The sequence below is a fragment of the Lynx canadensis genome, chromosome F2 (genome assembly GCF_007474595.2).
Source record: "Lynx canadensis isolate LIC74 chromosome F2, mLynCan4.pri.v2, whole genome shotgun sequence".
NCBI classification, from domain to species: domain Eukaryota; kingdom Metazoa; phylum Chordata; class Mammalia; order Carnivora; family Felidae; genus Lynx; species Lynx canadensis.
In genome coordinates this window covers 59615627-59640932 of record NC_044320.2, presented here as the reverse complement: position 1 = coordinate 59640932, position 25306 = coordinate 59615627, and the positions used below count along the sequence as shown (strand labels likewise).

The 25306-nt window shown below is 39.7% G+C and overlaps 1 protein-coding gene across 3 annotated transcripts in view; it reads right to left on the bottom strand.

Annotated features, from left to right (window-relative positions):
• Positions 1-25306, bottom strand: part of JPH1 (junctophilin 1) — an 84281-nt gene that overhangs the window by 1705 nt on the left and 57270 nt on the right. For all 3 annotated transcript variants that reach the window (XM_030304201.1, XM_030304199.1, XM_030304200.1), the window contains exons 3-5: positions 22470-22588; positions 6702-7351; positions 135-230 (exon numbers count right to left, since the gene is read on the bottom strand). In XM_030304201.1, coding sequence (XP_030160061.1) covers positions 150-230; positions 6702-7351; positions 22470-22588 — 850 coding nt within the window. In that variant the 3' untranslated portion in view covers positions 135-149. The remainder of the gene's footprint in view (positions 1-134; positions 231-6701; positions 7352-22469; positions 22589-25306) is intronic.

The following is a 25306-nucleotide window of genomic DNA, read 5'->3' as shown; positions in this document are numbered from 1 at the left end:
TTGAATCACATTCAGGCACAGCCAAAATGAAAGTGAAGGACAATATGCAGTTGTTAAAAAAAAAAATAAATTTGAATATGGGAAAAGAACGTTAGAAACTGTGATTTTTATGTAGAAATTAAGGCTATTCTTACCTTTCCTAATTCCAATCAAGTTAGAAAGTGAACAAAAAGAATGGCCAACCCGATATTCAACAGCATGACAAGGACAATCATGACTGAATTAGGGCCCTGGAAATGAACAGAACAAAACAAGGCATAACGTTTCCATGTTAACATCAATGTGTAAACTAGCTCATAAAATCGATTACCAAAAATACAAAAAACCTCAATCCCGTTGCAGTAAATATGGCATGAACAAATGACAACAGCTCCAAAAAGTATAAACTAAAAATAGCAAAGCCGTATTTAGATGGAGCCGTCTCTGCACTTTCACTATGAAATGACTCCAGTCTTGATTTAATCTAAGAAAATGACTTACAAATAATCTCAACATTCACCTCAAAACATTCGACAACAGTCTGGGTGAGAGAGAGTTTGCCACACTGGGGTCAGGAACTAATGGAAAGTGGGCATGACTTTTTGTTAAGGCATAATTTAGATGAGGAAGAATTGTTTCTTCATGAAGGCAGTTGGAAAGTGAGAATAAGATCTTTAGGATACTGAGGCCTCTCGGGAAAAATTTAGGAAAACTCAAAATGAGGGTCTCTCTTTTTCCTGGTCGTATTTTTCGACACCACCACATCCTGGAAGTAAAAATTGCGAGCGGGAATTTGAACACTTGCAGAAATTATTTTACAGGTCTAATTCTTTACGTCTTTTCTCACAGCCACAACATTTCAGAAATCAAGTTCTATTTGATGAACTGCAGACTCCTATTTTGATAAATAAGGCTACAACAAATACCAGCTAGCCAAGGTACCCAAACTTTGTTTACTTGTTTAAACAAAAGGCAACCTTATGACCCATCTTTTCAGAGCTGCTCATGCTTGGCCATTTTTATTACAGAGACATGATCTTGGTATTTACTATTAAAATAGAGTCTAATTCTTAAGTAGTATTAAATGTGTTCTAAACTGGCTTTAGGTGGGTGGCGTCGGTATTTTAATTCTTATTTCACAGATGAGGAAACAGTTGTGTGATTTTTGGTGGGGGGTGTTAAGTAAGGAAGACTGGAACTGTCATTGGTCCACTGCTCATGTCACAAGGTCTAGAGCTTGGGTCATATACCCTTCTAAGAGGTTTCCTCCCCAGATGGGCCCACAACCTCAGAGGCAGAGGTCAGAGTGTCCTGGTCGTTGTCTATCCTGACACTTCATACTCTGTCACTTCTTGTTAAATTCTGTCTTTGTCCTAGACTGAGTTCCACAGTGGCCTGCATTGATCACCACTGTGTGCCCACGCATACGGATTGTCCAATTCATTCAGGTTTCCATTATGGACACCTACTATCATCTGGTACTTTTCCAGGTACTGTGGGTGTGGTAGTTGACCTTATGAATTCATCATCTCAAATGATGAACAGGGTGATTAGTAAAGTCAGGGTGGTTGAGAAAAGGAAGTAAACACGGGTTGAGATAGGGAGTATTAGGAAGAAGAAAAACCCTAGTTCCTAAACCCCAAGTAAACGGGAGGAAAAAGCAACATTTACTGCACGTCTTTATATACCAGGCAGTGGGCTAAGCATTTCTGGGTAGGTTATTTCTTCTTCACAGGTGATTAGGAGTTCCATTTCACAGAGCTCTGAGAGGGTAAGTTTCTTGCCCGAGGTTACTCATCCAGTTTAAACAAATTACAGAACTAAAATTAAACTTTGTCTACTTCAGAGCCCCCTTTTTTCCCCACATCCCTATTATAGCCACAGGACTTAGTTTAAAAATAATTAATTTCTAATCAAGTTCTTAAAAATGGCATTTTCATCTATACTCTATGATTTCATGGTAGCAGAAAAAAACATCAAATCTTGATAGAATACAACTATTCTAGAAGAACAGTTGGTCCTAAGTTACTAGAAGGGTCCTAATCTATGTAACTCATCAATAATGATTAACCTAAAATGTATAATGTAAGAAACATTTATACCTCAGAAAATAATTGAAATAATCTTTTAACATTGTAACTCAGCATGGAAATTAAGGAAATGCTATTACTATCACAAACTTTGATTAGATTTTGCTCAGGAGTATGTTAAGGAGTTTGGATTCACTTAACTCTTCTGAGTCAGTGGATTTAATTTATAATTCCCAAAGACCATGATATGAAAGGCAAGGAAAAGTATATGGGGTCAGAACAACATAATGTAGAGTTCAGTGTTTTATAGTGGTCCGAGAAAAGCAGACTAACAGAGAAAGTGCCTTTGGTGAATCTAACTTCAAAAGTTTAAGGTGAGTCTGGACTTTTTACTTCCCATTTCATAAATCCGTACAAGTTCCCTGAATTTATCTTTTTGAATTGGTTAGCATTTTTAGATGGATACGTATGTATATATTGAACACCTAACATATATTTATTTATCCAACTAGGACAACTCCGTTTATGAAGCCATTTTTAAAGATGACCCGGTAAAGATGAGGGTGAGCCAGGCATAAAAAGTTCAAACAGCAACCAGGTGGAAAATAAATTCTGGGATGCTATGTTTAATAGGTAGATATTGAGACGTGACCTCTGTGTTCTTCAGATACCTAGGCTGGGCACGGGGTGGAAAGCTTTAAGGTGAAGTCTCATAAACATGACTGTGGTAGCCAGTTGTAGCTTAAAATAGCAAAATGAAAAAAAAAAATCAGTCTTGCTTTTCAAGACTGACTGAAACAGGTGGAATAAAAGAAGCTGTAGCCGGCAAAGTGCAAGTCTTGATTGGAAGAACTTTCAGGCAGTTAGAAAAGAAAGTGTAAGACGGCAAAATGTGGAAAGAAGTTCTAGCTCAAGAAATTTACGGTTTTTCCTTGAAAAGACTATTCCTCTTCTAAAACTGTGAGGAATAGTCTGGTGAGCTACTACAGTTTATGTTAAATCTAAAACTTCTCTAAAAACGTGGAAAGCACACAATTTAGTATTAATAGCCAAGTTTGTACGTATTTACTGTTTTTAGGGTTTCAGTGTGCGTGAAACTTCAAGGGATGCCTTAAAGTTTTATAACAATTGAAAAGCAAGATTAGGTAAATTTCAAAATAGACTTGGAAGAGAGTAAAGGGTAAGAAAAAGTGCAGGCAGTTCTCAGAAGGAGTCAAGATTCCTGCTTAGGAGAGCCCTTGCTGGTCTGTTTGATAAGGCTGTGAAGATGTCTCTCGTAGCTCCTACAAGTTGTCAATGTTGCAAAACCCTACAAAAATGTTGGTACCACACAGAACGGTTTCCCTGGGGCATTAGTCCATGTGCAACCATGGCCCATAGGAGTCACATGTTTCCTGAGAAGGGATGCTAGAGTAATCCCTTGGCATCACCTCCCTTCTCTTATTTGCTTAGTGTCAGCCTGTGTCCCAGAAGATTTTCTCTATTTCTAGAAGATCAATATCCAGGGTGATCCTGAGAATGGGTCCAAATCTATTGGAATATTTGTGAACTATTTTATGCTTTAGCAACTACAGTGTTGAAACCGTAATAACCATTGTTTTTTGAGCACCTATCCAGGTGCTAGGCGCTGTGCTAAGAACTGTGGAAGGAAGCACTAACTCAGTTAATCTCCTCAACAACACTATGATACCAGTGGAGAGGAGCAACTCACAGAACAGGTAGGAAACCTGCCCCAGGGCCCATGGCTGAGAAGCAACACAACTGGGATTTGAACTTAGAGAAAATCTGGCACCAGAGTCCACACTCTTAGCCACCAGCCTATACTGTCTCAGTCAATAGGCTGGTGACTAAAAGTCCAGATTCCAGTGTATCCAACCAGCCTAAAAATGGCGATTCTGACTCAAACCAGATCTCTCAGCTGCCCACCAGGAACACCGATTCAGTCTGATTTTCCGTCCAGTGTGTGCTTTATTGTGAATATGAGCTTTCAAGTTATTTGTAAACCTCTAGCTTATACAGTGTCTATGTCAAAATTGTATGCACTATTCCTTTGTTCTAAAGGTGGTTCATTAACTACCTCTATGACGGTTTTATCACTTCTTAACTGTCAGGAAAACAGTCACCAGGAGTGTGAAAGGCAGCTTTCTGTTATTATCAGGAAAAGAAGGTTAATTGTTAAAATCTTCACAAGGAGGTGCCAAGGCACTCTTGACTTCTGGTTCCTGTCACACACAGAGGCTGTGGAGTGCTAGGCCTCATGTACCTTAAGGTGTGGAAGGGACCCTAGAGACCGACCTACCCAGCTGGAGGGTGCCCAGCTACCTCCAAGAATCAGATGGTTCTGCACAGAAGTAAAAAAGATAACTTTTTCTTTTTTTTTTTTTTTTTTAAAAGATAACTTTTTCTAAACAAGGAGGTGGTGAATTTATCACACACTAGTAACATTTTAAAGAAAGTTTACAAGACACTGTATATGGCCTTGCATTGTTTGAATTTCACCCTTGTAAGTCCGGCAAACCAGCACTAATAGAGTTAGTCTGTTTTGAAAACCATTTATCCCCATGGAGGATGACTCTCAGGAAGTTAACGCAGTTAATCTAATTTATATTTAGATGATTAAAAAGATGAGAACTAGTGTTGTAAATATTAGCAAAATAAACCTAAGAAACATCAAAGGTAAGTTAATTAAAAAGATGAGAACTGGTGTTTGTAAATATTAGCAAAATAAACCTAAGAAACATCAAAGGTAAGTTAATAAAAAAGATGAATTTCAATTTTTTAACATTGTTACTGTTTAATTGTAAACAGTTTAACCCTGTTAAACTTAACAGACAAAAGAAAAAAAAAACTTACAGTGGTATTATATTCTTGTTGCCCAATTTATTAATCTGCACATTTACGGAAAAGTCTCAGAAATTACTAAGTATTGGGTCAGCTGTGGCTTCTTCCCTAAGCTACATTTAACAAGCAACACCTTTGTTCCAAAAAACATGTGACTAGGTCAAAAGATCAGTTGGTCAGCTTCCAGATTTTATAAACTCTATAGAATTTGATAAAGTATGAATTCCTTATATCATTGAACAAATAAATCTCTACATGCTTATCAAATGACATTAGCAATAATATGGTTGAAGAATTAAAAACCTTAAGTGCTCCAGACTGACAATAAAACTAGCATTTACCAGGAAACTGAAATCTCTGACAAGTTAGAAGACCAAAGCAATTTTCTCAAGTAGTTGAAAAGAAAATGTTCTAGTTGCAAAGCCTGGCTAATTGAGTAAAATCCAAACTAAGTATTTAGGGGAATAATTCGCAATATTTAGAAAAAATTTTTTTTTTTTTTTTTTTTTTTTTTTTTTTTTTTTTTTTTTTTTTTTTTTTTTTTTTTCAACTTTTTTTTTTTTTTTTTTTTTTTTTTTATTTTTGGGACAGAGACAGACAGAGCATGAACGGGGGAGGGGCAGAGAGAGAGGGAGACACAGAATCAGAAACAGGCTCCAGGCTCCGAGCCATCAGCCCAGAGCCTGACGCGGGGCTCGAACTCACGGACCGTGAGATCGTGACCTGGCTGAAGTCGGACGCTTAACCGACTGCGCCACCCAGGCGCCCCAATGTTTATTCATTTTTGAGAGACAGAGCACGAGCAGGGGAGGGGCAGAGAGAGACAGAGGGAGACACAGAATCTAAAGCAGGCTCCAGGCTCCGAGCTGTCAGCACAGAGCCTGACGCAGGGCTCGAACCCACAAACTGCGAGATCATGACCCGAGCTGAAGTCGGACACTCAACCGACTGAGCCACCCAGGCGCCCCAAAGATGCTGACTGGAGTAGCTTTTCCTACTCCTTCACTTTTAGTCTGTCTCTTTAGGTCTGAAGTGAGTCTCTTGTATGCATATACATACAGATAGGTCTTGTTTTCCATCCATTCCTTTATGTGTTTCGTGAGGGTCAAAGCAGGGCTAAGAACCTAGTGAATGGTAGTGGAAAAGCCTCTTCCCAGCTAGGGCTCCGAGAGGTGCTGGCCCTGGTCAGGGTCCCATGACGCCTTTCTTAGCTACCGTTAAGGACTACATGTTTGTGTTTCTCCAAAATTTGTATGTTGAAACCCTACTTCCCAATGTGACGGTATTTGGAGGGGAGCCCTTTTGGGAGATGGGCCCTGGGTCATGAGGGTGGGGCCCTCACGAGAAGAGACACCACAGAGTATGTTATTTCTCTCTCTCTCAGCCATGTGAGGGTACGTACAGCAAGACGGTCTACGAACCAGGAATTGGGTTCTTGCCAGACATCAAGTCTATGGCACCTTGATCTTGGGACTCCCCAGCCTCCAGAATTACAAGAAAGATATATTGTTTAAGCCTTCTAGTTTATGGCATTTTTGTGACAGCAGCTCAAACTAAGTGACCACAAGACTTACCAAGAAGTGTGGGTAAAGGCTTGCTAACATGTGACACACCAATAGCCTGGCTATCTGAATGATGTCTAAGGTGGGTGGCTGAGCCAGCAAGGAGGAATTTCTGCTCTGACAGTTCTTTGCTGTCTTAGGCTACAAAGATGCTAAGCTCTACCCTATACAGTCCTATGTTCATTCATCAGAACTTTCGCTAGCCGAGCTGTCATCGAGATGCAAGTCATCCTATGCCGCTACCTGAAAAGAACCAAAAGAAAGAAAAAACATATCTTGCACAACTTACCGAATTGGCTTCTTTTTCCAAAGAAGGGCATGAATCGTTGCTTGCTGGATTCTTTGGTATAGCAAGTTCAGACTTCTTAGCTTTTGGCTCAGCTTTGCTTTCTTTGGCAACTGGTTTTGTCACAGATTTAGGGGGACTCCACTTGTTGGGTGATGGCTTGTGCACCAGCGCTGAGGAAGACTGGCTCGATCCTTCATCTTCCTCCATGTCTTCCGGGGGGTGCTGGGGGGCGTTCAGTTTCACGTAGTAGCCGTGGTACTGAGAATGCAGCTCCCCGTTACTGGGGTTAGGGATGTGGTGGCGGCCAGAGTACTTGGAAAGGGGCACCATGGCTCCCACCTCCTTCGTGGGAGGCTTTGACATCAAAGGCTTGTTGATGATGGCTGTCACGTGCTCATCAGCCACACTCCGTTTGTCTTGGTTGAGTCTTGCCCCTGAGCTAGGGTTCTGCTTCTTCATGGGTTTCGGGGAGGAGGGCTGGGGAGAGTGGCTTTGTTTGGGACTTGCTTCAGGAGACCTGGGGGGTGTCGTGCCTTTGCGATAAAAATGAGGAGATTCCTTTGGTGTAGGTGGCTTTTCTGGTACTTTTTCTTCTGGATTTTCTTTAGCATCTACACCTTCCTGAAATCTCTGTTTGATATAATCTGGGCCTGGGGAAAAATTGACAACAGAAGGGAAGGTAATAAAATAAAAGCAAGGCGTAAAGGCTTGTTCCTTAGGGCTATCTATATGCATTTTTTGCTAGTCAGATTAGCCATTCCTCTTGTTTCTTTTCCTTTAAAAATATTGACAAGGCTTGGATTAAGCATGAGCACACTTCATTTCCCAGGGGAAAAGATTATTTGTTGCTGAAAACATTAACATTTACCATTATTTATACTATTGTGATAGCTATAAAAGTTAAACAGTTCTGACTTCTCTAATAATTGCATCATTCCTGCCTGCTTGCAGAACACCGAGGTGAAATTCAGGTCGATGCAGCACTGGTGATAACACCAGAATTAATCTGCATATTCAAATTATGTGGCATAATTAGAACATACAGTACATACTCTACTAAACAGACAAGAGTCCGTTTAGTATATTAAAATATTTAAATTATTTAATAAACTGACATTTAATAAAGCGTCTACTGCGTAAGCAAGAATAGAACCTGCAGATGACATTTTTAACGCCACTTCCTCAATGGGTCATTCAAACTTCATGGAGTCTCTTCACAGGGGCTGTGAGCATTTTCTGTAAGCATTAAAGTCATGACAATGCAGTTGTTGTCTTTGACTCTGTAGTCCCAGGATTTTTTTTTCTTTTTCTAAATACTTTAGGATTGTTTACAACAATCATGCTATTTTTACATATGGAAAAATCTGCCTTTCAAGAAAGTGTTGCTACTTGGACTTATTATTTATTTTTTTGCTTTCATTTGCATGGAGTATCTTCCTACTCTTTCCTTCATTTTCAGTCTACAGTGAGTCTCTTGTAGGCATATAGATATAAATGGGTCTTGTTTTCCATCCATCCCTTTACTCTGTCTTTTGGAGCATTTAGACTATTTAAAGTAATTATTGATAGATATGTACTTATAAAAAGCTGGGATAGCAATACTTACATCAGACAAAACAAAGACTGTAACAAGACACAAAGAAGGGCATGACATAATGATAAAGGGATCAATCCAACAAGGGGATATAACAATTGTAAACATCTATGCACCCATCACTGGAACACCTGAATACATAAAGCAAATATTAACAGATATTTATTTTCTGCCTGGATGATCTACCCAAGTGGGTGTTAGAGTCTCCTACTGTTATTACATTACTGTCATTTTGTCCCTTTATAAGGGAACAGTGTCTTTGAATGATACATTAGACCAGATGGACTTAACAGATTATATACAGAACATCTCATCCAAAACCAGCAGAATATACATTCTTTTCAAGTGCACATGGAACATTCTCTAGGCCAGATCACGTTAGGCTGCAAAACAAATCTCAATAAATTTAAGAAGATTAAAATCCTAACTGACCATAACAGTGTGAAACCAGAAATCAATTATAAGAAAAAAAAAAAAAGGAAAAACCCACAAACATGTGGAGACTAAACAACATGCTACTAAACAACCAATGGGTCAACAAAGAAAGAGGAAATAAAAAAATACACGGAGACAAATGAAAACAAAAACACAGTGATCTAAATCTTTGGGATACAGCAGAAGCACTTCTAAGAGGTAAATTTATAGCAATATAGGTGTACCTCAAGAAAGATCTCAATCTAACCTTATATTTAAAGGAACTAGAAAAATGGAATAAAATCCAAAGTTGGTAGAAGGAAGGAAATAATAAGGATCAGAGCAGAAATAAAGGAAATAGCGAGTAAATATACAACAGAAAAAAATCAAACAAAACTGATAAACATATAGCCAGACTCCTAAGAAAAATGAAAGGAAAAAATAGAAATATGGGGGGAACAACCAGCACCACACAAATATGAAAGATTAAAAGAGACTAGTACAAAAAATTATATGCCAACAAACTGGATAATCTAGAAGAAATGGATAAATTCCTAAAAACATATAATCTTCCAAAACTGAATCAGGAATAAACAGAAAATCTTTTTTCAATGTTTGTTTATTTAGAGAGAGCTTGTGCACAAGCAGGGGAGGGGCAGAGAGAGAGGGAGAAAGAGAATCCCAAGCAGGCTCAGCACAGAGTTCTATGCAGTGCTTCATCCCACGAACTGTGAGATCATGACCTGAGCTGAAATCAAGAGTTGGACACTTAACTGACTAAGCCACCCAGGTGCCCCAAGAAGAAATAGAAAGTCTGAACATATCAATTATTAGTAATGAAATTGAAATGGTAATCAAAAAACTCCCCCAAAATAAAGTCCAGGACTAGATGGATTCAAAAGGTGAATTCTACCAAATACTTAAAGAAGAGTTAATACACAGTCTCCTCAAATTATTCCAAAAAATAGAAGGGGAAGTAAAGCTTCCAAATTTATTCTACATGGCCAGCATTACCCTCATACCAAAACCAGACAAAGACATTACAAAAAAAATACAGGCCAATAGATATGATGCATACAGATGCAAATACCCAACAAAACATCAGCAAACTTCATTTAACAATACATTGAATGAATCATTCACCATGAGCAACTGGGATTTATTCTGGGGGATGCAAGGATGATTCAATATTTGCAGATCAATCCATGTTATATACCACATTAACAAAATGAAGGATAAAAATTGTATGATCATCTCAATAGATGAAGAAAAAACATTTAACAAAATTCATCATTTACTCATAAGAACTGCCAACAAATGAGTTTAAAGGGATCATACCTCAACATAATAAAGGCCATATATGACAAACCCATAGCTAACATCATATTCAGTGGTGAAAAACTAAGAGCTATTCTCTAAGATCAGAAATAAGAATGTCCATCTTGCCCCTTCTATTGAACCTAGTTCTGGAAGTTCTAGTTATATCAATCAGATTAAGAAAAAGAATTAAAGGCATACAAATTGGTAACGAAGATACAAACTTACCATTTGCAAAAGACAACATACTATATATAGAAACCCTAAACACTCCACCAAAAAACTATTAGAACTAACAAATGAATTCAGAAGTTGCAGGATACAAAATTAATATACAGGAATCTGTTGTATTTTTATATACTAATAATTTGTATAGAAACATTTAAAGAAAATTTTTTTGTAATGTTTATTCAGTTTTTGAGAGAGAGAGAGAGAGAGAGAGAGAATTTGAAGCAGGTTCCAGCTTTAAGCTGTCAGCACAGAGCCCAAAGTGGGGCTCAAACTCACAAACCGTGAGATTGTGACCTGAAGTCGGATGTTTAACCGACTGGGCCACCCAGGCGCCCCTATTAACAATTTCTAACAAAGTGGCAGAAAGAAATTAAGAAAACAATTGCATTTACAAGTGCACCAAAAACATTGATTAAAGAAACTGATAATACAAGGGAAAGATATTCCATGCTCATGGGTGGGAAGAATTAATATTGTTAAAATAACCATACTATACAAAGCAATCTACAGAATCGATGCAATCCCTATCAAAATAACAATAGCATTTTTCAAAGAACAAGAATAATCCTAAAATTTGTTCAGAACCACAGAAGACCTTGAATATTCATCCAAAAACAATCCTGAAAAAGAACAAAGCTGGAGGTATCACAATTCCAGATTTTGAGATACACTACCAAAGCTATAGTAATCAAAACAGTATTGTACTGGCACAAAAATATATTACTGGAACAGAATAGAGAGCCCAGACATCCATGCTTATATGGTCAACTAATCTATGACAAAGGAGGCAAGAATATACAGTAAGGAAAAGACAGTACCTTCAATAAATGGCTGTTGGAAAAACTGGAGGACTACAAGCAAAAGAATGAAACTAGACCATTTTCTTACACCATACACAAAAATAAAAACAGATTAAAGACCTAAATGTGAGACTTGAAACCATAAAGCCCCTAGAAGAAAACATAGGCAGTAATCTGTTTGGCATCAGCCTTAGCCAACACTTTTCTAGGCAAGAAAAACAAAAGCAACAATAAACTATTGGGACTACACCAAAATAAAAAGCTTTTGCAAAGAAGAAACGAACAAATCAAAAAGGCAACCTACTAAAACTGGAAGAGGATACTTCCAAATGATATATCTAATAAGGGGTTAATGTCCAAAACATAGAAAGAACTTATGCAACTCAACCCCCCAAACACCACAATCTGATTGAAAAATGGGTAGAGGACCTGAACATTTTCCCAAAGAAGACATACAGATGGCTAACAGACACTTGAAAAAATGCTCAGCAACACTAATCATTAGGGAAATGCAAATCAAATCCACAGTCACTTTACATCTTTCAGAATGGGTGGTATTAGAAAGACAAGAAGTAAGCATTGGTGAGAATGTGGAGAAAAAGGAACCATTCCGCACTGTTGGTGGAAACATAAATTGGTGTAACCACTGTGGAAAACAGTATGGAGGTTCCTCAAAAAATTAACAACAGAAATACCATATGATTCAGTAATTCCACTACTGGGTATTTACCCATAGAAAATGAAAATACTAATTTGAAAAGATATATGCACCTCTATGTTCACTGCAGCATTACTTACAATAACCAAGATATGGAAGCAACCTAAGTGTCCCTTGATAGATGAATGGATAAAAACGTTGTATATATAAATACTGAAGTATTACTCAGCAATGAAAAATAAGATTTTTGACATTTGTGATAATATGGATGGACCTATAGGATATTATGCTAAGTGAAATAAGTCCACATGAAATACCACATGATTTCACTTAAATGAGGAATCTAAAAAGCAAAACAAAAAGCAGAAATAGCTTCATAAATATGGAGAACAAACTAATGGTTGCCAGAGGGGAGGAGGGTGTGGGAGGGGCAAAATGGGTGAAGGGGAGCGGGAGATACAGGCTCTTGTTGTGGATAATCAGCCACTCTCATCTCCTGAGGTGAAGTCAAGGTCACAGAGTGCAGGTGGCCCTTTTCTCTGCAAACAGGCAAGAGCTGACAACAGCATCTCTTGAGTAAATAGGGAGAAACCACCCCACCAATTTGTTTACAGAAATTTGCATCTGTTCACTTTCCTTCCTGTCCTCCACTTCCATCCCTCACACCAAACTTAAAGGATTTACAGAGGAGCTTAAGAACAATTATCCTTAATACTTAAAATACATACTGTCCACTTAGACTTTTAATTGCTCTTCCTGTGCTGAGTAGTAACTTATTGTTATGAGACTATGTACTATTTATACAAGGTATTTCCCAAAGTTTAAAGCCTCACCAAAATCTTAGGAAGCAGGCATTATTATCCCAATCTGCTGATGTGAAAATAGCTATAGTAGCTGAAAACCTAAAATCACATAGCTCCTGTGTTTCCTTAAGACAAAATGTAATTCAACATATAATGTAATATCTTAAGCCAAGAAATGACAATTCCCAAGGATCCACAATTACAGGTTATATTCAGGGGTGAAAACATAGCAAACAGCATTATCCCACTTTCCATCCTCCAGAAGTTTGAAGGATGCAAACTTCCCAAATAGGATAAAATCCTATGTCACCAATTGTGCTTTCTTCTCTAAACCTGATAAGCTCCCTCAAAGGCTACCACCCCTTTTAAACCTGGCAATTTTCGGGGTGCCTGGGTAGCTCAGTCAGTGAAGTGTCTGGCTCTTGATTTCAGCTCAGGTCATGATCTCATAGTTTGTGAGATCAAGCCCCACATGGGGAACTGTGCTTAGTGTGCTTGGGATTCTCTCTCCTAACTCTCTGCCCCTTCTCTCTCTCAAAATAAAAAAAAAAAAAAAATAATAAATTTGGCAATTTTCTTTGAAAGTATGAATTCCTGGCCCAGAAAAGGTATCTCAGTGGAGCAAAGAGAAAGGGGGATCTGCAAATCCCTCAAAAGGTGAGATCTTCCTGTTTCTGAATTCTTTCTTGGTGCTGTGACCAGCACATACCTCCACCAAGAGAAAGAAGTGGCAGCGGCACCAGAAAGTGACCTTTCATCAACAGATTTGCCCCTATTTCAAAAAACCTATTAGGATCATTTACACTGGTGTTTCATGGAGAAAGAACCTCATTATTCTATGGCAGATTTATTTTTTTTATAAAACCCCTCCTACCCTCCTGTGATAAGGGATATTATCTGATAGAGTTTGAGGCAGTGTGTTCCTTACATACTTTTTCTCTGACTCCTTCTACTCAAAATTTCATCAGAGTTGGTTGGTTTTATATGTACTTCACTGTTATTCAATTTTACAGCATTACGGAAATACAGAAATTACAAAGTACTTTTATTTTTATTTTTTTAACACTTTATTTTTGAGAGAGGGGCAGAGGATGAGTGGGGGAGGGGCAGAGACAGAGGGGGAACAGAGGATCTGAAGCAGGCTCTGTGCTGATAACAGTGAGCCTCATGTGGGGCTCGAACTCATGAACCATGAGATCATGACCTGAACTGAAGTCAGATGCTCAACTGAGTTGACTGGGTACTCAACACCCAGGTGTCCCACAGAGTTCTTTTAATGTCTTCAATCTAAGGGGTACAAGCAAAAGTTATTTTTGCAAATCTAAAGATCAAATCTAAAGTTAATATTTAACTTAAATAGCCATACAGAAGAGAGTGGAGAAAAAACAGACTCTGGCAAACACGATTGCTTATACATTCTTAAAGTTGTGAGGAAAAGATACAGAGTCACTGAACCATGAGAAATAAAGCTGTCACAAAGCCCATGTGCTTCATTTGGAAAATATGAGACTGTAACAGTGCAGCTTACAAATTTAGGATTTATCCAAATTTGTAAGGAAGAAATAAACTGTCACTATTTGCAGATAATATGATACTATATATAGAAAATCCTAAGGGCTCCACCAAAAAACTATCAGAACTAGTAAATGAATTCAGTTAAGTTGCAGGTTACACAATATACAGAAATATGTTGTGTTTCTATATACTAATAATGAAGTAGCAGAAAGAGAAATTAAGACAAGAATCACATTTACAACTGCATCAAAAAGAATAAAATACCTAGGGATAAATTTAAGCAAGGAAGTGAAAGACCTGTACTCTGAAGATTATAAGACACTGAGGAAAGACACTGAAGGTGATACAAATGAAAAGATATCCCATGCTCATGGACTGGAAGAATTAGTATGATTAAAATGTCCACACTACCCAAAGCAATCTACAGATCCCTATCAAAATACCAATAGTATTTTTAATAGAACTGGAATAGTCCTTAAATTTGTATGGAACCACAAAAGACTTCAAATAGCTAAAGCAATCTTGAAAAAACAAACAAACACCAGAGGCATCACAATCCCAGATTTCAAGCTATACTGCAAAGCTATATAGTAAGCAAAACAGTATGGTATAGGCACAACAAGAAACACATAGATCAAGGGAACCGAATAGAGAGCCCAGAATTGTACCTATGCTTATATGGTCAGTGTAGGATAAAGAAGGCAAGAATATACAATAAGGAAAAGACAGTCTGTTCAATAAATGGTGTTGGGGAAACTGGCCATCTACATGCAAAAGAATGAAACTGGATGACTGTCTTATACAAGACACAAAAATAAACTCAAAATGGTTTAAAGACCCAAACATCAGATTTGAAACTATAAAACTAATAAAACAGGCAGTAAGCTCTTGGGCATTGGCCTTAGCAAAGGTTTTCTAGATCTGTCTCCTGAGGCAAGGAAAACAAAAGCAAAAATAAAATATTGGGACTATACCAAAATAAAAAGCTTTTGCATAGAGAAAGAAACCATCTACAAAATGAAAAGGCAACCTACTGAATGGGAGAAGATATTTCCATATGATATATCTGATTAAGGGGTTAATTTCCAAAATATATAAAGAACTCCTACAACTCAACACCGAAACCCCAAAATAATCTGATTAAAAAATGGGCAGAGGACCTGAACAAACATTTTTCCAAAGAGATATATAAATGGCCAACAGACACATGAAAAGATGCTCAATATCACTAATCATCAAGAAAATGCAAATCAAAACCACAATGAGATGTCACCTCACACCAGTAGGAATAGCTAGCTAGCTAGTATCAAAAAGACAAGAAATAATAAATGTTGAAGGTATGGAGAAAAAGGAACCCTTGGGGTACTTGGGTGGCTTAGTTGGTTAATAAGCATCTGACTGTTGACTTTGGCTCAGGTCATTTCCTGATTCGTGAATTTGAGCCCCACACCGGGCTCTGTGCTGACGGTACAGAGTCTGCTTGGGATTCTGTCTCCCTCTCTCTCTGCCCTTATCCCACTTGCTCTCTAGTTCTCTCTCTCTCTCTCTCTCTCTCTCTCTCAATAAATAAATAAATAAATAAATAAATAAATGGAACTCTTGTGCACTGTTTGTTGGTGGAAATGTAAATTGGTGCAGACACTGTGGAAAACAGTACAGACATTTGTCAAAAAATTAAAAGTAGAAATACCATACACTACAGTAGTAATCCCACTACTGGGTGTTTGCCACAAGAAAAGAGAAACACTAATTCAAAAAGATATATGCACCCCTATGTTTACTGCAGCATTTACAATAGCCAAGATGTGGAAGTAACCCAAGTGTCCATTTATATATGAGTCAGTAAGTAATACGTGGTACAAACACACACACAGAGGAATATTACTCAGCCATAAAAAAGAATAAGATCTTGCCATCTGTGACAACAATGGACAGACCTAGTGAGTATTTTGCTAAGTGAGGTAAGTCAGAGAAAGACAAATACCATATGATTTGACTTATATGTGGAATCTAAAAAACAACACACAAAAAAGAACAGAAATAGATTCATAAATCTATGAAGAGAACTGGTGGTTGAGAGGGCATTGGTGAGATAGGTGAAGGGGATTAGGAGGTAAAAACTAAATAAATCAAGGGGATGGAAATGACGGCACAGGAAATATAGTCAATATTGCAGTGACACTGTAATAACTTTGATGGTAACTACACTTAAGGTAAGGCTTGCAGAATGCATAGGATGGTCATATCAATCACAGTGTTGTACACCTGACACGAACACTGTATGTCAAGTTTATGACAAAAAAAAATTACTAGAGTGGGGACGTACATTCTAGGGCCTACTTTACATCTTAAAAAAATTCTCAACTTTACTATGCATTCATAAATGGCTAGGTAAGAAAATAAATGTACTGTAAAGCAGTGGCTCCCTATTTGCTGCCTATCAGAGGCACCTGGGATATGATTCCCAGAGACTTTGAATAACTATGAAGTGCAGCCTTGAAATCTTGATGTTTCACAAATGCTCCAGGTGATTCTAATGTACCCAGATACAGCCATTTAACAGCATGCCAAAAAAACCCCCAAAACAAACAAAAAAAACATTGACTAGAGATGGACCTAACTCCAGCCTTACATGATTACATCCAGCTGGCAATGGTTCCAACATGGTGTAGTCATGTGGAGACTGGCCAGGAAGGAGGATATACAGTTAGATTTTCTAGAGTGAGATTAAATGCTTTTTTAAACAAGACATATAACGCAGAGGACAGAAGTTTTTCCTGGACTATCTTCTTGGAAGGCATGTGTTGCGCTTGCTACTTGTTCTGTGGAGTAATGTGTGTCAGGCAGGGCCACACCAGCGACACAGGATTGAGGAGCCACAGTAGTTCATTAAAAAGACTGGTCAGGGGGCACCTGAGTGGCTCAGTCGGTTAAGCGTCCAACTTCGGCTCAGGTCATGATCTCATGGCTCGTGAGTTCGAGCCCTACATTGGGCTCTGTGCTGACACAGCTCAGAGCTTGGAGCTTGGAGCTTTGAATTCTGTGTCTCTGTCTCTCTCTGCCCCTCCCCTGCTCATATTTTGTTTCTCTAAAATAAATAAACATTAAAAAAAATTAAAAAAAGACTTGTCAGAATATTTCCAGGAAGCAAAATTAGGATACATGTTCATAGTTGTTGCAGTAAGCATTTTCATCTATTTTTACAGACCGTATCTATGAATCCTGAGGGACTCTTCCCCCACCCCAGGGATTCATATGAGGAAGAAGTCAGATACAGGCCACACGACATCAAACAACATTCAGCACATGTCATCCACCAACACTGAGAGGTTACTTGCTATAGTTGGCATGGAGGCCCTGAACAGATACGGCAGATGGTAACAGCAGGGTATGCACCTAGTTCCTCACAGGTGAGCCGTGGAGGGCTGGGTATGGGCAGAAGCAGTGCCATGAAGATTCCCCCAAACAAATGTCTGCAAGGACCGGGCGGATAGCAAATGCTTTATGGCAACGTCAGAAGTCATTAAATAGAAATCAGGTATTTTCTATGGAGACTGCCAATCAGTAAAGATTGGAAGATTCTAAACAGATTACATAAGTGGTAGCAGGATTACTTTTATATTGGAAAAGTATATGTGGAAAGAACACCCGTTTCCTACAGGACTTCAGAGTCCCATCCTTAAAAACACTGCTACTTCTTTGAACGTAGCCATGGCGCTCTTGTCCGCAGGCTGTGGTATGTCCATTCCGCTGCCTTGCGCAGGGCTGGCTCTTAGCACACGCTTGTGGAACCGAACATACTGAAATGAGTAAGCGGTAAGAATAACCAAACTCATTAATTATTAATTTCATGTCAACTAATAGATCATTTTTAAATATTTTAAAATATTTTTTAAAATATTTGAGAGAGAGAGAGAGAAAGAACACACAAGCAGGGGGAGGGGGAGAGACAGGAGAGAGAGTACCAAGCAGGCGCTGTGCTGTCAGCACAGAGCCCGACATGGGGCTCGAACTCATGAACGATGAGATCATGAACCAAGCCAAAATCAAGAGTCAGATGCTTAACTGACTGAGCCATCCAGGCATCCTGTATTTCCCTTTTGCTATGAAAACAGTTACTCTGAATTCTGGGTTTTGGAAAGTGAGTTTAGAAGTCATCTGTTTCAGGACACTTCCCTTTTCTTAACCAAAAATACTACATATTAATGATAAGCATAGACCATTAAATAATGAAAATATGCTTTGATTTCTAAAGATTTATCATTCATACCACAAACGTGACCTTAGTTTAACCCTGGCTCATAATAACCTAAAGACTTCACTTTTACTTTAAATAATGTACAGAGTGTATGTGTGTGCACATACATGCTATTATGGACTGAATGTATGTATCTCCCGCAATTCATATGCTGAAGCTCCAAACCCCAATGTGTTCGTATTTGGAGGTGCGGCTTTTGGGAGGTAAGTAGGTTTACATTAGGTTATGAAGGTGAGACCTTCATGATAGTATTAGTGCCCTTATTATTATTATTATTATTATTATTATTATCATTATCATTATTATTATTTTTGGTTTATTTATTTGGAGAAAGGGACAGGAGAGCATGGGCAGGGAAGGCGCAGAAAGAGAGGGAGACAGCATTCCAAGCAGGCTCCACACAGTCAGCATTGAAGCTCCACGTGGGGCTCAACCCCATGAACCACAAGATCATGACCTGAGATGAAATCAAGAGTCAGACACTCAACTGACAGAGCCACCCAGGCACCCCAGTGCCCTTATTAAAGAGGAAGAGAAACCACAGTTCTCTCTCTCTGCATACACATGTACCCAGGAAAGGCCATGTGAAGAGAGGGAGAAGAAGGCCATCTGTAAGCCAGGTCGATGGCTCTCTACCAGAACCCAACCATACTGGCACTGTGATCTTGGACTTCCAGCTTCCAGAACTGTGAGAAATAAATGTCTGTTGCTTAAGCCACCCAGTCTGTGGTATTTTACTTTGTTATAGCAGCCGGGCTGACTAATACACGTGCTTAAACACAGGAAGGCAAAACTTGCTGAGGATGTTGCCTAGGGAATAAGCTGGCAATCTCTTAAGAGGGCTCAAAGCAAATATGTTTACCACATTCTGGGGCAGTGTTTTTCAGTCTTTTTTTAGCCCAGTCACTCCCACAATTGATAAAAATATAAGTTTTACACCTTACTTAATATCACTTGGAATTAAAAACAAAGTAAGCATCTTGATGGAAAGGAAATGGAAACAGTGGGACAAAGAACCACCACATAGTTTCCCAGTCATCCTCCCCTCCACTTCCCTAGCGGTCATGCAAAATCTCATCTCAGCTTTCCTGGCTTAGAAACCCAATTTCATCAGCACTTTGAAGTAGAGCCATCCCCTGGGGCAGAATCACATCACCAGAGCTCACAATTCTGATGTATAACACCAGAAGGTCAAGTCATTAGTTCACAATGGGCAATGTAAACATGACACAGGCCAAGGGGCTTACACCGGGAACGCCAGTGCATGCTGTTCCTGATGGTAGACCTCCATGACAAGCTCACCCGAAATCAGAAGGTTACAGTGAGCGTGGACTCAGGACAAGATGCACGAGATCAATCAAATATCTACAGGCATCAGGCTGAGCAGGGCTGATGCATCCATTTCCCCAGTCGGATGATCTTGCCAATAAGGCCATACACGGTTGGCCACAGTTCCCTGCATCCTGCCCCATAACACAAACGTCCCTGCCAGTTCCACTGCAATACTCCAAGGTTCTGGCCACAGCTTCTCTGTCCTCTGGACAGTGTTTGGGTGGGCTTTGCCAATTTTTGCCTCTGTGGCTTTTTCTTTTTTTTTTTCTATACTACTTTGGGTGGCCAATTGTTTAGATGTTTTAATACACTTAGGTTACAAAGAAATCTTGCTGTAATACAGCTGTGCTATTACTTATGCTCACTTTGTATATCTTTGTGCAGCATCACAGGCTCATTTTAAAATTTCACTCTCAGAGGGAACTCTCATTTCTGAGTTCCTGGGGGATGCCTTGCCGTGCCGCTCACACATGACAGTGTAGGTTTCTGTGTGTGTACACATGCAATTATCTACACGTACATTCACATACCTCCACAGGTATGCTTTCTGTTACTCATTAGAACTTAACCCTTTGAGTGACAAAGCCATCCCACATGCTCCTATTTTCCCCTTAGTTTTTAACTGAACTGTAGAATAATGTGGTTTTGAACTAAAAGCATTCGGCTTAACTAAGATGGTAAATATCTGAAAATACTGCCTGCTCCTGAGAAAGTGTTCAAAGTGTAAGCTACAACAGACCTCCTTTATTCCAGGGCCAACAGCTTCTATGTACGACAAATGTGTTTCAAACAATGGAAATATTTATATCTAAGATATGTGAATTAAATGAGAAGCCTGACTTAGAAAAAGGACTTGAAAGCCCTTTTAGAAATGTCTATCTGATTTGATCACCCTATAAATGCAGAGTGGAAAGCTTGAGTTATGCTCCCTTGAGAAGATCAATAATACTTAGTACAGAAAAGGCTTTCTATCCAGCTGCTGAAGGAAGAGTTGGCTATGGGTCAAAGGGGATTGCAGCCTTCCCCTTAGCTCTTGTCTCCAATAGACCCGTTGTCATCTCGTGCTACTGTGATGTATTCATTACTGATGGACAACTTGAGTGTATGAAGCTGGCATGTTAGCTCCGAGGCTGGAATTACATTTTCCCACAATATTTTTTTTCCCTCCAATGCTTTTATGCCATAAAAGGCTTTTAAAACCATTTAGTCTGGGCAACTGAGATGACCTTCAGTATCATTTACCTCTTGGTAACACCTAACAGAAATCTATTGGGACGCTATTCCCCAGGAGAATTAACAACAGACAACAATACTAAGTTTGTCTGCTTTCCAAGTAGCTCCAGCCCAGGGCTCCTCCATGAAGCGGCACTTGCTGAGCTGCTTCCCAATGGCAGTGTCACTGGGGAGGGCAAAGGACGGACCCTCCTGGGTGGCTGAACTCTGTCTGCAGCTCTCACACCAACAGGTAGTGACTGACGTACTTAGGCACCAGAGAAGTGTGAGTTCATTTCACACCAGAACATAGTTTATTCCTAGCAGCGGTCACTGCAATGAGCAGAGTTTCCCTTTCTTAGAAATATATGCATGTATTAAATGGCTGAAATCTCACCCAGAGGTTTAAAAAGGAGGCACATGAAAGAAAACCCCCACGACTGTGGTTGTCTCCCTGGAGGAGAACTACTACAGAAGGTACTCTGACAGCCCTAGCGCTCAGCGGCTAGACTGGGCCCCTCTCCATTCTCCTAGAAGAACGGGGTCTTCTCAACCCAGCCTTTTACCCAGTCCTCATTCTTCGTAGGAAAAAAAAAATCACCATGTCCCTCATTCTCATTCCTCCATCCTTTATTACAGCCAAGTTTGTAGCTTTGGTATGGATCTTGTTATTCTGTGCACTTGGACCTGCCTTGTTCATTTAGTTATAGTGCCCTGTGGACTCCAGGATTCTAGGACGTTTATTGGAAGCAAACATGGATTGAACACCTGTGTTGTGCAGGGTGCTTGTTTTCCAGCTTAACAGAAACCGGTGTGGAAAGATTCTTTCCCAAGAAACTATAAATTGTGATACTAAGAAATTTAAAGCATTGATTTTGATCCCTTCATCTAGAAATCTGTTGCCCCTCAATCACTAGGGAGCTGTAGGTTCTAAAACAATGAAGAAACATATATAAAAAAGAGGCGAGCATTATAGAAAGGGATAGAAACAATCTACTAGGAAACCACTAAAAGGGACTTAAATATTTAAACCTACTGCAAATATTTGTATATTGCTATTTTAAGACATTTGAGAGATGATCTGGATTGATTTTTTTGAGGTTATTTTAATTTCTTCTACTATGACCTGGAATTTCCTCTTAATCTGTGCAAATTAACCTGTTTTTAAGTGATTTACTTCCTTACCTAACCACAGTCCTTTGAACTTTAGTTCAAGTATATTAAAAAAATTAGTCACAGTAGTTACTAGCTCATTTCTTTACTACTGCTAATGGTATTGTTATATGTGCCTCTGATTTTGGAGTATTTGTTACAACATCTGCAGTGGTCACTAACACACTAACACCGTTTCTTAGAATCAGATGCTTCTTTTAGATTCCCATTTCATTTACTGCTGTCAGCTCCAAGTTTGTGGCCTAGGAGTCGGAGGCAGGAAGGGAGAGACACTGGGCAACAAGCCAAATCTCCAGCACTAACACTCAGACTTCAAATACTTAGGACTTTTTGTACCTACTTGTTTTGTAGTACTGCTGGTATTCACGAGGCATAGACCTTTAAGGAGGAAAAAAAAAAAAAAAAAAAAGGAAACCAGAGGCAATACCCCTACCTCTCCCATCACTGGACAACAGTCTCACCTGGTTGGTAGAAGTCCGGCGACAGCTCCCTAGCCACAGCTCTTGCGATGTCACACTCCTGGCGGGCAGCCTGAGCTGCCTGGTCAGCGGCGTCAGCTTTCGCTCGTGCGTGTGCGGTCCTACACGGAGCACAAAGGGCGAGTCAGCAAGGGCGGCACCTTGTTAATCACACACGGACATGCAAGCTGTCTGCGGTCTGGGGAGGAAAATGCTGTGATCGTGGTCACACGCCTCCAACTGCAAGTTTTATGGTCATATTGTGAGAGATCAATGACGACGACATGGATGAAACCACCCGTATATTGCCTCAGTCCTTTCAAGGGAAATGAAAAGGGTGAGCAAGTTCTGTGCAGCTTGATGCAAAGCCTGGTTTTCAAAACACGGGATCAAATCTCCTGCTGACTCCTGCTGACTGATCAAATCTCCCCTGCTCCAAACCATGGAGAGTAGAGTTAGAGCTTATGAATATATAGTGTTCGTGAATTTAATTTCCTATGGTAGAATCAAAATAAGAATTTGATCGACAAGGGTCTGCCCGATAGCATGCTGGAAAAGTAATTCTGGAAAAAAGTAGTAAAACTCTTTATTTGTGGCACTGATTACCGTGGTATAAATACTCCCTCCTTGACCAACTGAAGCGACCAATGTGATGTCACTGAATGTGTAGCTGGGGAGACACGCACACAATGGGCTCTCACCAGCCTGTAGAAGCAGAGCACAGAGTGTGCTCTTAGGAATGTGCTCTGGAGGTTCTAAGGAGCCCATTTAACTTTATGTATGTTTTTGTGTGAAACAAGGAGACAGAGTTGGGGAGGAAGAAACAGATGTCTTTCAATCTTCTACCTGCCCCTTGGCCCATCCTCAACTGACAAAACCTCTTCTCTTTCCAGAGGACTAGGGTGAGGGAGAAGGCAGCTGGGTAGAGAATGGCGGGGGTGGGGTGGGGTGGGGTGGGGTTCTTATGGCAAGGCAGGAGAACTGATGTCCACCTGCCCAAGCAGAGAGGATTTACAGGGCAAGACGGGGAGCTCTGGGTCATCTCCTTCCAAAGAAGATCTTGTCCAGTTAGTATTTAGATGATAGTCATGGGCATCTATTTCTTAGAATTCTGTTAACCTTCCATCCTATTTTACTAGCACCAGGCAGGGCTGTAGATAACTACTAGTAAAAGCTAAATGAAAGTCTGAAAGAGGTGCTTGCGCTTATTTCAGAAACAGCAGGAGACGAAAAGTTGGGAAATAGCATTGTGCCCTAGCAGTTCTTAGTGGGGAAAACGCAGGTGGCAGCTGGTGCAGGCCAGCTGGGACTAGCTGCAGGAAGGACGTGGGGAAGATGGGGTCTGACCTGAGACGGGGGTGGGGGCTCACTGGCAGGAGGTCCCGTTCTCAAATTCTCCAACTACCTCCTCTCATTCTGTGTCCTCAGGGGACCCCTCACTCCTCCGCAGGACTTAGCGAAGCTTGGAGGCTGGCTGTACTAGGATGTAAGCTTCCCAAAGACTGGGATTTTACATTTCTGGTTCTCTGCTAGATTCTCAATGTGTACAACACTGCCTAGCACACAGGGTTTATTGGGGGCTCATTTTATGAATAAAGGATTGAATGATGCTTCCGTAGGAACATCTGGGTAGTTGCTTAAAAATGGGGCGCCTGGGTGGCTTGGTCGGTTAAGCGTCCGACTTCGGCTCAGGTCACGATCTCGCGGTCGGTGGGTTCGAGCCCTGCGTCGGGCTCTGTGCTGACAGCTCAGAGCCTGGAGCCTGTTTCCGATTCTGTGTCTCCCTCTCTCTGTGACCCTCCCCCGTTCATGCTCTGTCTCTCTCTGTCTCAAAAATAAATAAACATTAAAAAAAAATTAAAAAAAAAAAAAATGAACAGATTGACACAACCATAAAGCCAGTAAGAAGATCAGTGGTGGCCAAGGCTTCAGGGCAAAAGTGGGGGAGGAATGAAGAGGTGGAACACAGGAGAAACTGAGGGCAATGAAACTACTCTGTATGACATGTGACATTATGCATGTGTCAAAACCCACTAAAGAAGAGTGCGCTCTAACGTCAACTATGGACTTTAGATAATATTAATATGTCAATACTGGTTCAACTGTACCAAATGTACTTCTCCTGCAAGATGTTAATAATAGGGGAAACTGTGGGTGTGGGGAGAGGAGGTATATATACATGGGAACGAACTCCATGCTTTCTGCTCAATTTTTCTATAAATTTAAAACTGCTCTAAAAAATAAAATTCACTAATTAAAAATGAATGGATCAACTTCCAATCATCAAAATTGTTATTTCTGAATCACAGAGGACATTTTAGGTTATAAGGGACCATGAAATGGAAACAAAATTAACAGTTAGTCCCTGTGTTGAGTCTGAGAATCAATGGATGCTCTGTGTTATGTTCTTTCAGTTTCTCAGAATCCCCAACCCTTTTTCTCAGAATTATTTTCCATTTTATCTATTCTTAGATAGAGCCTAACTATGTCTAGGCATCATAATTAATGAAGCCAGAAGAGTACAGTTATGCTGCCTTATAATAAAATCTGCTAGCCCTTCAATGATAAATTTGTAAACCTAAGTACAAACAGTTTATTCTGATCCTATCACAATGCACCACCATAAAATGGTACCATTTATCTCCACCACTTTTTACAATATGCTAAGCTGGAGAATAAACAGATATAGCTTAACCTTTCTACAAATATATTTTGGAAGTACAGTGTCAGTAAAGCCGTGACCCTTTACTTTTTTACTTGCTCCTTCCTGTAAGCCCAAACAGGGAGGGGAACCTTTCCATCTAGTGCCCCACCCTGCATCAAGGCTCCTGCACAGCCAG